Source organism: Narcine bancroftii, chromosome 5, assembly GCF_036971445.1.
Source record: "Narcine bancroftii isolate sNarBan1 chromosome 5, sNarBan1.hap1, whole genome shotgun sequence".
NCBI classification, from domain to species: Eukaryota; Metazoa; Chordata; class Chondrichthyes; order Torpediniformes; family Narcinidae; genus Narcine; species Narcine bancroftii.
Window position 1 is genome coordinate 100,661,775 of NC_091473.1, and position 14,655 is coordinate 100,676,429.

Below are 14,655 nucleotides of genomic sequence, written 5' to 3' on the forward strand. Positions count from 1 at the left end.
ACCATCTGGACCAGATGCTTTCTGAGGATTTAACCTCCTGAAAGTTCTGCTTACATCTGCCTCAGAGCACAGAATTACTGGGGGGTGGGGGCTTGCAAGGGGGCTTCCTCATGAAGTGAGCATAGAAGGCATAGAGTTCATCTGGAAGAGATACCAGTCTATCGCTATTAATGGTACTACTTTTATTTCGCCTTATAGGATGTGATGTGCCAGCCGGCCACAGCTGTGGTGTCCTCCTGAGATGCCAACTGGTCCAGAATTGGTTTCTTTTATTGATAGTGACCATCTGGAGGTTACTGTACATCTCTGAATCTCCTGAATTGAATGCCACAAATCTAGTCTTCAGCAGTTTGCAGACCTCTTGATTCATCCGTGGCTTCTCGTTAGATTACACTGGATATCCTTAGTAGGAACACACTTTTTCTGATTTTCCCACCCCCTAAAGCATTATCTGGTAACATTAGTAACCACTGTGACATATTCCTTCAAATCTGCCACTGAAACCTTAGCATGGCCCAGTTCACTGTCTTCAGACAGTTATGAAGCCACTCTTCTGCTTCCCCAGTCCATCTCTGTAGTCTTCACTACCAATTACATTATCTTCAGCTTCTGTCTATATGCAAGAGGAAGAAACACTGCCAGATGGTCTGACTTTCCAAAGTAACTGGCGTGAATGGAGTAGTAAGCATCCTTCATGGTTGTGTCTCGATGACTGAGAGTGTTTAATCCCTTGGTGTTGTAGGAATGTGCTGTTGTTAGCTTGGGAAAAACTTTAAAGTGGTTTGGTTGAAGTTCTAGGCAATGACTGAGAAAACGTCGCAATACTGTGTTTGTTATTTGTGAACCACAGTGTATAGGTCCTCCAATGCTAGCTTAATGTCTGCCTGTGAAAGGATGTAGACTGTGGTCAGGGCAACAGAGGTGAATTCCCTCAAGATAGAAGGGTCGGTACTTCTGCACCAGATGTGTGAGGGGAGCAGCTGTGGAATAAAATCACCATATTGGGGCACCATAAAGAGTTAAATGCCTCTTCCTTTACCTGAGGACTGTCTGCTCCATGTGGTGCATGTAAAACATTTGGCGGAAGAACCAAGTTTGGAGAATTGGCAGTGACCATGTTTCTGTGAACCAGAATAGACAGCAATTCCTTATGTCCTTCTGATACAGCAATCTGGCCTTTAGGCCCACAATTTTATTCATGATAATGCTGGAAACAACAGGATGGTGAGCTATACATCGGGGTTAGGGAAGTTGTTGGAGAAGTGTTTTGTGAGGGACAAGATTTACATTCATTTGATAAACTAGAGACTGATGAGGAGGCATCGGCAAGCTTTTGCATGGAGAAGATCACACTTCCCAAATTCGACTGAGTCAATAAAAAAAAAACTTGATGGGCTTCATTTCAGCTTTTGTATAGTATAGAAGGTTAAGGCACAAAAGATCCAGTTAGCAAACTGGATCTGAAATATGTTTAGTGATAGGAAGCAGCAGATTTTGGTGGATGGGTGATTTTTGTGACTAGAAATTAACAAGTGGGATTGGTGCTGTTGTTTGTTTAATCTATTTTTTTTATATATGATTTGTAAATTTGCAGATGACATGAACATAGATAGTGAAGAAAGCTGTCGAAGGATAGCTTTGGACATAGATCAACTGAAAAGGGGTAGAGTGGTGGCAGATGGAATTTAATCTTGGCAAGTATGTAGTTTGAGAGGTCAAATTCTGGTAGCACATGCAGATTTTAGGAACATTGATGTACAGAGGGACCTTGGGCTGCAGGTCTATATCTTGATGAAAACTAGGCACTGCAAGGCTAAAATTTATTGTTTGAAAAGTGTTTGGTGAGTAATCTGTGTACCACAGTATTTTAAAAATACATTAAACAGAATGCTTCACTTTTTGTATTCCCAGAGTTCTTGCATGCCATTTTGAAAGTTGATGTTGTGAATGAGATCTTCTCTAATGCTCGATTAGCAAATGAAACAGATGTTGAAGTTTTGACGGAGAACCTCAGTGGGAAAGAAGCTGTTCTTCTGGATCCTGGAATTCAGACAAATGCCCGAATGTATTTCAGTGCTGGTGGATGGGCAGCAGTCGCAGCAACACTTGAAGCACTGGAAGGTGAGTGAACCTATTGATCGTATGTGTTCTCATAATATTTCTGCAGCTTACAAATTGCACACTGAAAATGCCATATATGGAATGCATTCAATTCCTAAATTCACAACAACTATGTATTTAAACAAGGATTCTTTCATGAATGATTTCCATTAAGGATTTGATGGGTCCCAGGTTTTCTTATTTTAGCTAACAATAGTATACAAACTGAGTTAAAGAAAATACTTTTGAGAAGTGTGATGTAATATTTGTAGATGTATTTGGGAGATAAATTGGTAAAATTAGAGAAGGTTACATACATACACACATTTTAAAACAGATCTTATTTGAAATACTGAAGAATTCATATTCAGTAACTTTACAGAAACTATGGAGAATGCTATGCACATTTCACAAGTAGGTGCAAATTGAAATGATGTCATGAAATGAATGGACTGGGGACAGGTCACCTGTTTTGAACATTTTCACAAGACCTGACCTTTCTGCAAAGAGCTCACTCAAAGGTCACTCCTGGGTTCTTGTTTACCTAAAAACAACAGATGGGAGCAGAAGACTAACTCCTATTGTTTGCTGGAGAAGGAAGGGGTTTTCCAAGTGTGAGAGAGAGGGAAACTGAAGAGTCAGCTGAAACAAGCAGGAGAAGCTTGTTGGAATTGAAACAAGTGGCGGATTGTCGGAAGTGCTATCTGTCTGATGTTTTTCTTAGAATAAGTGGAACAGAAAGGAACTCTGTCGTAGCCTGAAAGAGGTTATCATCTGGAGAATCCTGATGGGTCAAGTTTCATCTCTGGGAAGATGTTTCATTTCTATTTGCCAAGTGAGAAAAACAATTGCCTTTACGGGTTTGTCATGTATAGGAATAATACGTACATAAAGAAGAGTAAGCCAGTGGTCCCTGATGGATTGATCTCATTAGAATTGTTGAAACCAGCAACACAGATGAAGGCCACTGGTGTTGTGCTGAGAATTCTTCTGATTCATAACATTTTCAACTTTTCCCCTTGCACAGAGAGCTATTGCTTAAACTGCTCTTTCAGAGACTGTCTGCTTTCCTGATAATTTTTGTCTTCTCAATTCCTCTCTAATTCAATGGGTTACTTCAAATCTGCATCTCCTGATTATTGATCTTGTTGGTTGGTGAAGTAGGCACATTGTGTGCATCCCAGATACAACTGGATAATTTTCTACACCTTGATTGAATCCCCCTTCCTTCGGCTTTCTATATTCCGTGAAATGACTCCAGCCAAACCTATCCTCATAAATAAAAATACCACTTCTGCCACTATCCTCACAAAACTTATCAATCCCTTCTCCTGCTACATTTTTCATAGTGATCTGATCTCAAAACACTATCCTAGCTGTCGTTTAACTGGAGTTTTTTTTTTAAGTACCTTCCTTGCTTTACTGTGCCTTACCAATAAAAGCAAGTACAAACCCCCGGCCCAGTATCTGGCACCTACATGCCTAACTAATATACCTGTATTATGAATAAACAGTTTAAAAGACAGTACAAAATATAAAGTCATTTGGAAAAAAAATCAGTATTAAAACCTTAATTATGTAAAGTTCACTTTAATCAGGTAATTCCTGTAACTTACAAAATTTAAATTCGAACCATTGTCGCTGGCTCTAACCATGCTGCCAACATAATTAACCCCCCCCCCCATCTAAGTTTGCAGATAAAACCTTACTAATATACTGTATTTAATAATAATAATAATAAAAATAAAGGCTCTTACTAGGCAGGGATAGGGAGAGTCACCCCAGCAGCGTGTGGCATTGGGCGGCTCGTCATCCTGGGCGCTGCTATTTATTTAAACACAACTTTATTCAAACAGCTGCTGCAGGTGGGGCACAACCGGGGTGTACTGCTGGCTGAATGATTCCTCCTATCTTCACCTAGGGGTTGTGAGTTGCTTCAGAGAACATATACTTTTACAATTTTAAACTTTTATTGACATTTTTATTTCTTCTTCTTTATTTTAATTTTATTTCCATTTTTTTGGCTAGTTGGTTGAATTCCTGATACAGGGTATTTTACTATATCCGATATTCCTTTGTAAGCCCCTCTATTTTGGGGTGCCTCAGAAGAAACTTCACAATTCATCCAGTCTCTTGTGTTTAGTGTATCCTGTTGGTTCTAGTTTATTCCCTCATAATATTTCCTCTCCCCAGATGCATTTCCTTCACTTCTCAATATTAAATTCCAGTTTGCTTCTTGACCTTGATGTGTTTTTGCGTCTCTGTTGATTTTCCTTTCTTCCTATTGCACAATGTTAATATAATCTCTAAACTGTTAATGGAAATCCAAAAGAATTTGTTTAGTTATAAAGCATTATACCTGTGTCCTTACATTTTCTCATCTTGCTAATCTATCCCAATTTAAATTAATTTTACTGAAAATCTAGGCAATGAAAGCAACTATTTAGGCGGGGGAGGGGGAAGCTCCTCAAAAATAAAGGAAAATAAATTGCATTCAATTTAAAACTGTTTACAGAATGCGTTTGTAATACCATTGTTCTTTATAACAGAAGCCTTGGATAAGAGCAAAGGTGGCCAAGATATGGATGACTCCACAACAGAAGGTAACTTTGATCTTCACTGATTTTACTTTTCATGTGCTGATCCATTGAATTTTCACTGGGTGCTCATCTCAATGTACTCGTGAATACAACCAGCATTAGTTAAGCAGGTGAGGTTGAAATTCAAACTTTGCCGCTTGTATTAAATGCCCGTGTACAATAGGTGTGGATTTCATTCTTGAATGCTGAAATTAATCCCATTGAAGTTCATGAGGACAAATTTCTGTGCTATTAAATTGTTCTATAGACCTTGCTGTAGGCAGTGCGGGCTGGCATATTTCACACTTTGTTTCAATGACCATATTACAAAATTGCTTCATTAACTTGTCATTACTTTGTCAGAAGGTTATATAAATCCATTTTTAAAAATTTTAAATGCATGAATTTAGTTTTGTTTGTACATGGGGCAGCGTGGTTACCGTAGCGGTTTGCGCATGCTGTTACAGCGCCAGCCATTAGGACTGGGGTTCGAATCCTGCGCTATCTGTAAGGAGTTTGTACGTTCTTCCCGTGACTGCGAGGGTTTTCCCCAGGAGCTCCGGTTTCCTCCCACCATTCAAAATGTACTAGGGGTTTTAGGTCAATTGTGTGCAATTGGGTGGCACAGGCTCATGGACTGAAAGGGCCTGTTACTGTGCTGTATGTCTAAATTTAATTTTTTTAAAATTTAAATTTAAGTAATGAATAATGACTGATGTGGGTAAATGAATCCTTCCCCTTTGTAGGCAAATCAATTTTTTTGGGGGGGGGTGTGTCCTTGCCTGATAATCCAGTGAAGTGATAAGACCATTTGGCCTATCGATTCCACTCCACCATTCTCTCACCCAACCTGCCTTCTCCCTATAACCTTTGATAGCCTTATTATTTAGATACCTATCAATCTCTGCCTTAAATACACCCAACAACTTTCTGGCTTAAGTATACCCAACACTGGTGAAATAAATTCCTCTGCTTCTCTTTTAATTGGGTGCCCTTCAATCCTGAAGTTGTGCCCTCTTGGCATAAACTCCGCTACCATGGGAAACAACTTTGCCACATCTATTCTGTCTAAGTCCTTCAACATTCAATATTCTTCTATTAGGTCCCCCCCCCACCCCATTCTCCTGAATTCCAAGAGTACAGTCTAAGAGTTGTCAAGCCTTCCTCATATGCTAATCCATTCATTTCAATAATCATTCTTGTGTATCTTCTCTGCTCCCTCTCCAATGCTAGCACATCCTTTCTTAGATAATGTGGCTAAAACTGTACCCCATGCTTCAAGTGAGGTCTCATGAGTGCCTTGTATGCCTCAACATCACATCCCTGCTTTTTGTATCTGTCTCTGACCCCTGCAGAGCACTACAGGTAACCAGTAGCCAACCAGAATAAGATCCCTTTATTCCCACTTTCTCTTACAAAGCCCTTTTGAAAATCTAAATATAAAACATCCATTGCATCTTTTTTGTCTAGCCTGCTTCTGGTTTTCTTAAAAAAAAATTAGGCAAGATTGTCCCTTAAGAAAACCAGGCTGACTTTAGCCTACCCTAAAACCTCATCCTCAATAATCAATTCCCACAACTTCCCAACCAGTGATGTTAGGCTAACCAGTTTATAATTTCTTTTCTGCTGCCTTCCTTCCTTTTTAAATAGTAGAGGACCTCCAGTCCTCCTGATCCATGAAAGATTTTCTTGATTCTTGAAAGATCATTACCAATGCCATAATCTCTACAGCTACTTCTTTCAGATACTTGAGGGTGTATTCCATGTGGGTCAGGAGACTTCTCTACCCATAGGACCATTCAGCGTCCCAAGGACTTTTTCTTTGGTGATCAACTTACCTCTTTTCTCTGATACCCTTGAAAGTCAGGTATACTGCTGATGTCATCCACAGTGAAGACTGGTGCAAAATAATCATTCAGATCCTCTGCCATCTCCTTGACTCCCATTACAATTTCTCCATTGTCATTTTTGTCAGTTCAATATTTACTCTCACCTTTTTGTAGACTGAAAAAAAAACTTTTAGTAAAAACACAGTGCTGGAAAAACTCACCAGGTCGAACAGTGTACTTTATTTAGCAAAGATAAAGATATGCGTGCTTTGGGCTTGATGCCAAAACTTTTTTTTAAACCTATTTATTTTCTGTGATTTTTATTTTGCCAGTTGCTTGAGGCTTCTGGTTGCTTGAACTCCAGATAACAGGAATTTTATTGTATCCCTCTTTCCTTTTAGTTTGGCTTTGACTTCTCGTCATTTTCCCTTTCAAATATTTCTTTGTTTGGAATATACCTATCCTGCACATTCCTTGTTTCTCACAGAAACTGCAGCTATTGCTGCTTTGCCATCCTGCCTGCTAGTGTGCCTTGCCAAACGAATTTTGCCAGTTCCTCTCTCTTAGATCTGTAGTCCCCTTTATTTCACTGATATACTGACAGATCTAACTTTAGTTTATTCCTCTCAAACTGTAGGGTAAATTCTATCATATTATGATCAGTGCTTTCTAAAGGTTCTCTTATCTTCACTCCTTTATCAACTCTCCTCGATGACATAAGCTCCAATCCAGAATGGCCATTTCCCTGGTCGATAAATTCCTTCTCTTGGGATCCATCATCAATCTGGTTTTCCCAATCAACCTACATATTGAAATCCCCCATGATTACTGTTACATTATCCTTTTTCATGTCTTCACTATTTTCCTCTGCAGTTTTCACGCCACTTCCTGCCTATTGTTTGGAGGCCTCGATAGAACTCCCCTCAGGGTTGTTGTTTTTCTGCCTTTTCAAGTCTCATACCAAACTATTTAATTACATTAAGCTCAGAGAGGGAAGAAAGTGGAAAGAGCTTCCTAAACTGCCACCTTGGGACTAAATCAGAACGTGCCAAAAGGTTACCCTTCATGTAGGATTCTGCAATACTTGAAACTGATGCCAAAGCTGGGACCAGGGGCTGGGAATCCACAACTCCATTCATTTCCCAAACAATATTTCTTTATTTTCCAGATACAGTGCATTAGGCCTGTCCTGCTGTATATGCTCATGGATAGTATAACCAATTAACTGGAGGATGATTTGGCTGAAATATTTGCCAACATCTTCAGTCGGATCTTCAGATTAGCTCTTTGGGTGTCCTCCATCCTGATGTCAGTCTTGAGGTAACTCTGTATATTCTTGTGATGTTGAGAAAAGGAATTGTGGGATCAAACAAATCTAACATTGATACCTAGTTGCTTGTGCTTCAGAACTAGCTGTGCAATTTCTACCTGTTATTCCAATAAAGTGCAAGACTGTCATTTACATGAGTATGTAGAAGCTGATACACGTGTGCTTTCTCCACAAAAAACAGAGCAAGCCTGCTCTTGGCAAAAATGCTTTATAACCATATAACCATTTACGGAGCGGAAACAGGCCATGTTAGCCTTTCGAGTCCGCACCGGTTCACTGATTTTGTGTGCCCTCTTCAGGCATTGGTCCCGGTAGATCTTCATTCAATAACGATGGGCGAATTCAATGCAGGTGGAATCAGATAATAGCAAAACTATGAGCAAACAGATTGGCTGTCTGTGTACCAAAAATAGTAAAACTTGACGAAACTGGATTTTTTAAGAAAAGACAAACAATGGACAATATCTCTAAGTTCATTAACTTAATCCATGCAGTACACGGAAAGAAGACTCCAACAGTGGCGGTTGCTTTTGACGCAGAGAAAGGTTTCTTGAACTATATTAAAATGATGAAAGGTGTTGTTAATAGTAGCCCCTTTCACACTTGCATCCCATTAAATTGGCCATTCAGTGTCCTGGGATAGGAATGGAGGTTTGGCTTTTCACACTTGACCACTCCTAACTGGGACACTGAACACTTTCACACTTGCAAGGAGCCATCCCTGGGGTTAGGACTGTTCTACCTTCTACGGGTGATGTCACGACCTGCCCTAAATCCTGATCAATGTTCTATTAGTAAAAATACTGAGGAGGAGGAATTCCTTGAATGTTTACGGGACGGTTATCTAGACCAATATGTCGAGGAACCAACTCAGGAGCAGGCCATTTTAGATTGGGTATTATGCAATGATAAGGGGCTAATCAAAAATCTTGTTGTACGAGGCCCTTTGGGTAGGAGCGATCACAATATGATCGAATTCTCACTCGACATGGAGAGTGATGAAATTAAAATCGAGACTAAGGTCCTGAATTTAAATAAAGGAAATTATGATGGTATGAGACAGGAGTTGTATAAGATTGATTGGGTGGTGTGTATGGGGGAGTTGACAGTGGATAGACAATGGAAAGCATTCACAGATCTAATGGAGAAATTGCAAAAATCGTTTATACCGGTTTGGCATAAAAATAAACCAAAAAAGGTGACTCAACCGTGGATAACAAGGGAAATTAGAGACAGCATTAGGTCCAAAGAGAGAGCATATCAATTGGCCCAAAAAAGTACCACAACCGAAGACTGGGAGCAGTTCAAGATGCAGCAAAGGAGGACAAAGGGATTAATCAAGACAGCAAAAATAAATTACAAAAGTAAGCTTGCGGCAAATATAAAAACCGACTGCAAAAGCTTTTATAAATATGTCAAGAGGAAAAGATTGGTGAAATCCAGAGTAGGTCCTTTCCAGTCGGATTCAGGGGAATATATAATGGGGAATAAGGAAATGGCAGACCAATTAAATTCTTACTTTAGTTCTGTTTTTACAAGAGAGGATACAATAACTTCCCAAGGATGTTGGGAAACATAGAGACTAATGAAAGGGAGGAACTGAAAAAAATCAGTATCTCTAAGGACATGGTCTTGGGGAAATTGATGGGATTGAAGGCCGATAAATCCCAAGGGCCTGATAATCTACATCCTAGGGTACTTAAGGAAGTGGCCATTCAGATAGCAGATGCTTTAAGAATTATTTTCCAGAACTCGATAGACTCAGGATCAGTACCCATGGATTGGAGGGTAGCTAATGTTACCCCACTATTTAAAAAGGGGGGTAGAGAAAAAGTGGGGAATTATAGGCCGGTGAGCCTTTCATCAGTAGTGGGCAAAATGATGGAATCTATTATTAAGGATGTAATAGCGGAGCATATGACTAGCAGAGAAGTGAATCGGACAGAGTCAAGATGGATTTACAAAAGGTAAATCGTGCTTGACAAATCTATTGGAATTCTTTGAGATGGTGACAGGTAAAATAGATGGGGGAGAACCAGTGGATGTGGTATACCTGGATTTCCAAAAGGCCTTCGATAAGGTACCGCATAAACGACTGGCTTACAAAATCAAGGCTTATGGGATTGGGGGCAAAGTATTGATGTGGATTGAGAACTGGCTGGCAGGTAGAAGACAGAGAGTTGGGATAAATGGCTCATTTTCTGAGTGGCAGGCGGTGACCAGTGGGGTGCCACAGGGATCTGTACTGGGACCCCAGCTGTTCACAATTTATATTAATGATCTGGATGAGGGGATTGGATGTAATATCTCCAAATTTGCAGATGACACTAAGCTAGGAGGGGTTGTGTGCACGGAAGAGGGGGTCAGGAAGCTCCAGTGTGATTTGGATAAATTGAGGGACTGGGCAGATACATGGCAAATGCATTACAATGTGGATAAATGTGAGGTTATCCAATTTGGTAATACAAACCAGAGGGCAGATTACTATTTGTATGGCAATAGATTAAGAGATGGGGAAGTTCAGAAAGACCTAGGGGTACTTGTACACTAGTCTCTGAAGGCGAGCATGCAGGTACAGCAGGCGGTTAAAAAGGCAAATGGTATGTTGGCCTTCATATCAAGAGGGTTTGAGTATAGGAACAAGGATACCTTACTGCAGCTGTACAGAGCCTTGGTGAGACCACACCTGGAGTATTGTGTGCAGTTTTGGACACCTTATCTAAGGAAGGATGTTCTTGCAATGGAGGGAGTGCAGAGGCGATTCATCAGGCTGATACCTGGAATGGCAGGAATGACTTATGAGGAAAGATTGCACAAATTGGGATTGTACTTGCTGGAGTTTAGAAGATTGAGAGGGGATCTCATAGAGACATATAAAATTCTGGCAGGACTGGACAGAATGGATGCAGATGGGATGTTTCCAGTGATGGGAAAATCCAGAACCCGGGGCCATGGTTGGAGGATAATAGGCAAACCATTTAGGAGCGAGATGAGGAGGAATTTCTATACCCAGAGGGTGGTGAATCTGTGGAATTCATTTTCACAGAGGGCAGTAGAGGTAGGTTCATTAAATATATTTAAGAGGGAATTAGATATATTTCTTCAGTATAAGGGTATTAAAGGTTATGGAGAGAAGGCGGGGACGGGGTACTGAACTTTAAGATCAGCCATGATCTCGTTGAATGGCGGAGCAGGCTTGAAGGGTCGAATGACCTATTCGTGCTCCTATCTTCTATGTTTCTATGTTTCTTTGTTTCTATTTGAGCAAAATTAATCATGGCTAATTATAACATAATTAAACTTTGTGTACAGCACACTATGATCCCTTCAGCTCCTGTTGTTGTGCCAACCTATATAAGGGACCGTGGGAAATAGCTAGCAATAAATAGCAATACCAGACAATTTTTAAACGGTGGGAAAGTTTGTAGTGCTTTAGTGCACAATTTATACAGTATGGGAAAATTTGTAGCGCTACAGCGCACAATTTAGTGTGGGGAAAGTTGGTAGCACTATCGTGTACAATTTATAAATACTGTAGGGAAAAAGTGATAGCGGACCTGCCCTCCCAGAATGCCGTGTGGCAGAGAAAGGGCTGTATGCCCGGCTGCATTCATGGAGCACTCATAGAAGGGTTTCTGCCGCACGGCATTCTGGGAAGTCAGGTCCATCATTGCTTTCTTCCCGCACAGTCTTTATAAATTGAGCACTATAGCACTATCAATTTTCCCACGCTGTTTTAAAAATTGTCTACTATTGCTATTTATTCTCTCTCTCTCTCTCTCTCTCTCTCTCTCTCTCATGTCCGCTATCACTTTTTCCCTACGGTTTTTAAAAATTGTACATGGTAGTGCTCCCAACTTTCCCACACTAAGTTATGCGCTATAGCGCTACAAACAGGCATTCAATGCATACATGAAAAGCAGAAGGTAGGGCCGCTGAATAATAAAGCAGGCACAACATGCACCTGTAGGCGAAAGATGTAGGGGAGGAATACTTTGCTTAAGTGTTCACCAGGGAGACTGACCTCAGAATAGAAAAAGCATATGTGCTGGAGCTTGTTTAAGAAAGACAAAGTGTAGGATCTTCTTAAAAATATTAAAATTGATGAGTCCCTGAGACTGGACGAGATCTACCCACGTTACCACAGGAAGTAAGGGATGAGATTGCTGGGGGTGGGGGGGCAATGATCTTTGTGTCTTCTCTGGCCACAGAAGAGGTACCCGAGGATTGGAGAATGGCAAATGTGGACTCCTGTCGTTAAACAAAAAGGAAATGGGGACATTTTTGGGCAATTGAGTCTTGTGTCAGTGGTGGACAAACAATTGGAGTGGATACTTAAGAATAGAATTTACGAAAATTTAGAGAAGTATGGTCTTCTCAGGGATTGTCAGCGTGGCTTCTTGAGGGGTGTAGGTCTTGCCTCGTGGGCCTAATTGAGTTATTTGAGGAGGTAACAAAATAAATTGATGAAGCACAGGTGGTAGATTCAAAGTTCATTTTTTATTGTCAGAGTACATACATGAGATTCTTTTCACTGCTGTGCAGACAGAATTTCTACTTCATCGGCAGTGCAAAAACTGTCCTCAAAAAGCATACGAGTACAAAAGAGAAATATAAGCAAAGAAAGAAATGCAAACAAACTGCAATGCAGAAAATAAATATTCAATAATAAATAAAGTGCAAAGTAAGATCCCTTAAACGAGTCTCTGATTGTGTTTGTTGTTTAGGAGTCTGATGGTGGAGGGGTAGCAACTGTTCCTGAACCTAATGATACGAGTCTTGTGGCACCTATACCTCTTTCCTGATGGCAATAGTGAGAAATGAGCATGTTCTGGGTGGTATGGATCCTTGATGATTAAAGCTGCTATCCGACTGCAGTGTTCCATGTAGATTTTCTCGATAGTGGGGAGAATTTTGCCTGTTATTACTGGGCTCTGTCCGTAACTTTTGCAGGGCTTTCTGCTCAGGTATTGGTGACCCCAGACCATGATGCAGCCAGTCAGCACTACTTTACACATATATCGCAGTTTGACAAAGTTTTCCATGTCATTATCAAACCTGTGCAAAGTTCTGAGAAAGTAGAGTTGCTGTCGTGCTTTCTTCACAATAACATTTGTGTGTTGGATCCAGGTAAGTTTCTCTGAGATCATGGTTCCCAGGACTAAATTTTCTCATTATCTCTGCTTCTGATTTTCCCCAATGATCATATACTAAATCATGAACCTCTGGGTTTTCCCCTCCTAAAGTCCATAATCAGCACCTTGGTTTTGGCCAAGTTTTCAATTTTCTGTCTCATTTTTATACAACCCACTACAGTGGTATTGTCAGAAAATTTGTAAATGATGTTTTTGTCACCCCAAGCGCATATATGGTGCGTAGATGTGTATATGGATTTAGTGAGACATTTGACAAGGTCACCTGTGGTAGTCTTGCTCAGAAAACAATGAAGCAAGGGATGTATGGAACCTTAGCAAATTGGAATCAGGTTTGGCTTGCCTGTGGAAGCCAGATGGAAGTATTGGATGGAATGTATTCTACCTGGAGGTCAGGGACTAGTGGAGTGCCACAAGGATCTGTTTTTGGACCCCTGGTATTTGTAATCTTTATAAATGACCAGGATGAAGAAAGGATGTGGAAGTGTTCTATGAGGCAAGGCTAGCAGAACTAGGGCCTTTCTCTTTGGATGAGAGGTAACTTAATAAAGATCCACAATAGTGGTTCTCAACCTTTTACTTTCCATTTACATACCACTAAGTCTTCCCCATGCCATAGGTAATCTGTGATTAGTAAGGGGTTGCTTAAGGTGGTATGTGGGTGGAAAGGAAAAGGTCAAAAACCACTGTTTTAATGGTACCTAATGAACTCGTTGCGTGCACAATTTCATAACTCATGGAAATGGGCCAATGACAATTTTTCTCAAGCCTTGGGGCGAGAGTAGCAAACACCAGAGGATATCAATACAAAGTGAAGAGAGGAAAGTTTAGGGGAGATGTCAGGGATAAGATTTTTTACACAGAGTAGTGAGGTTGAGGGCTGGTGCAACCAGGACATTCAAAAGACTCTTTGGCACATGGATTAAATAAAAATAGAGGGTTATGAGTTAGGGAAGATTTAGTTTTTTTTAAGTAGGTTGCTATAGGTTGGCACAACATCATGGGCCAAAAAGCCTGTAAAATGCTGTAATGCTTTATGTTCCGTTATGTTCCGGTGAGACCATTTGAGCAGCAGATTACATCAGACACAAAGGAACATCCGGTCCAGGACCGGCATGTTGCAGTGTGAAGAAAGGATAGGGATTGTTTTTTAAAAAAAAAACAAACTTGAATGATGAAAAGGGTCATGAACTTAGTCAAAAAGAATGTTCAGGTTGAATGCAACATAGTAACAACACTGATTTACCACAGCTTACAAACAAATAAAGAATATACTCAATCATTTCTCTCAGCACATCATGAAGTTGACACAACATTGCATTTTTCACCACCCAGCTAAACTCCTCTGACCTTTTCACTGGCTCACTGCTACATGGGTGATCCTGACACTCTCACCACTTTCACTCTCCTCCTCCCGGAGAAGGTAAGTATGCGGTCTGCGACAACCTCACCCTACCACCACCACCCCCTCCATCCCCCACCACAGCCTCCAAACCATGCAAGGAGGCGACTGATTGGAGCTTCCTCATGACGTAATGGTCCAGAGGGCTGACAGTTTGGCCCGAAATCGTGCGATAGTGCAAGGCAAGTGATGGAAGGCTTGACTGGTAAGGATGCAACTTGTCCTCCAATTCTGGCTCTGACGCAGACCATGGACCATCGAT

The 14,655-nt window shown here is 40.7% G+C and overlaps 1 protein-coding gene across 4 annotated transcripts in view; it reads left to right on the plus strand.

Moving 5' to 3' along the window:
- Nucleotides 1-14,655, plus strand: part of LOC138762761 (uncharacterized) — a 56,700-nt gene that overhangs the window by 7,091 nt on the left and 34,954 nt on the right. For all 4 annotated transcript variants that reach the window (XM_069936333.1, XM_069936336.1, XM_069936334.1 and 1 more), the window contains 2 exons: nucleotides 1,912-2,121; nucleotides 4,650-4,703. In XM_069936333.1, the coding sequence (XP_069792434.1) occupies nucleotides 1,912-2,121; nucleotides 4,650-4,703 (264 nt within the window). The remainder of the gene's footprint in view (nucleotides 1-1,911; nucleotides 2,122-4,649; nucleotides 4,704-14,655) is intronic.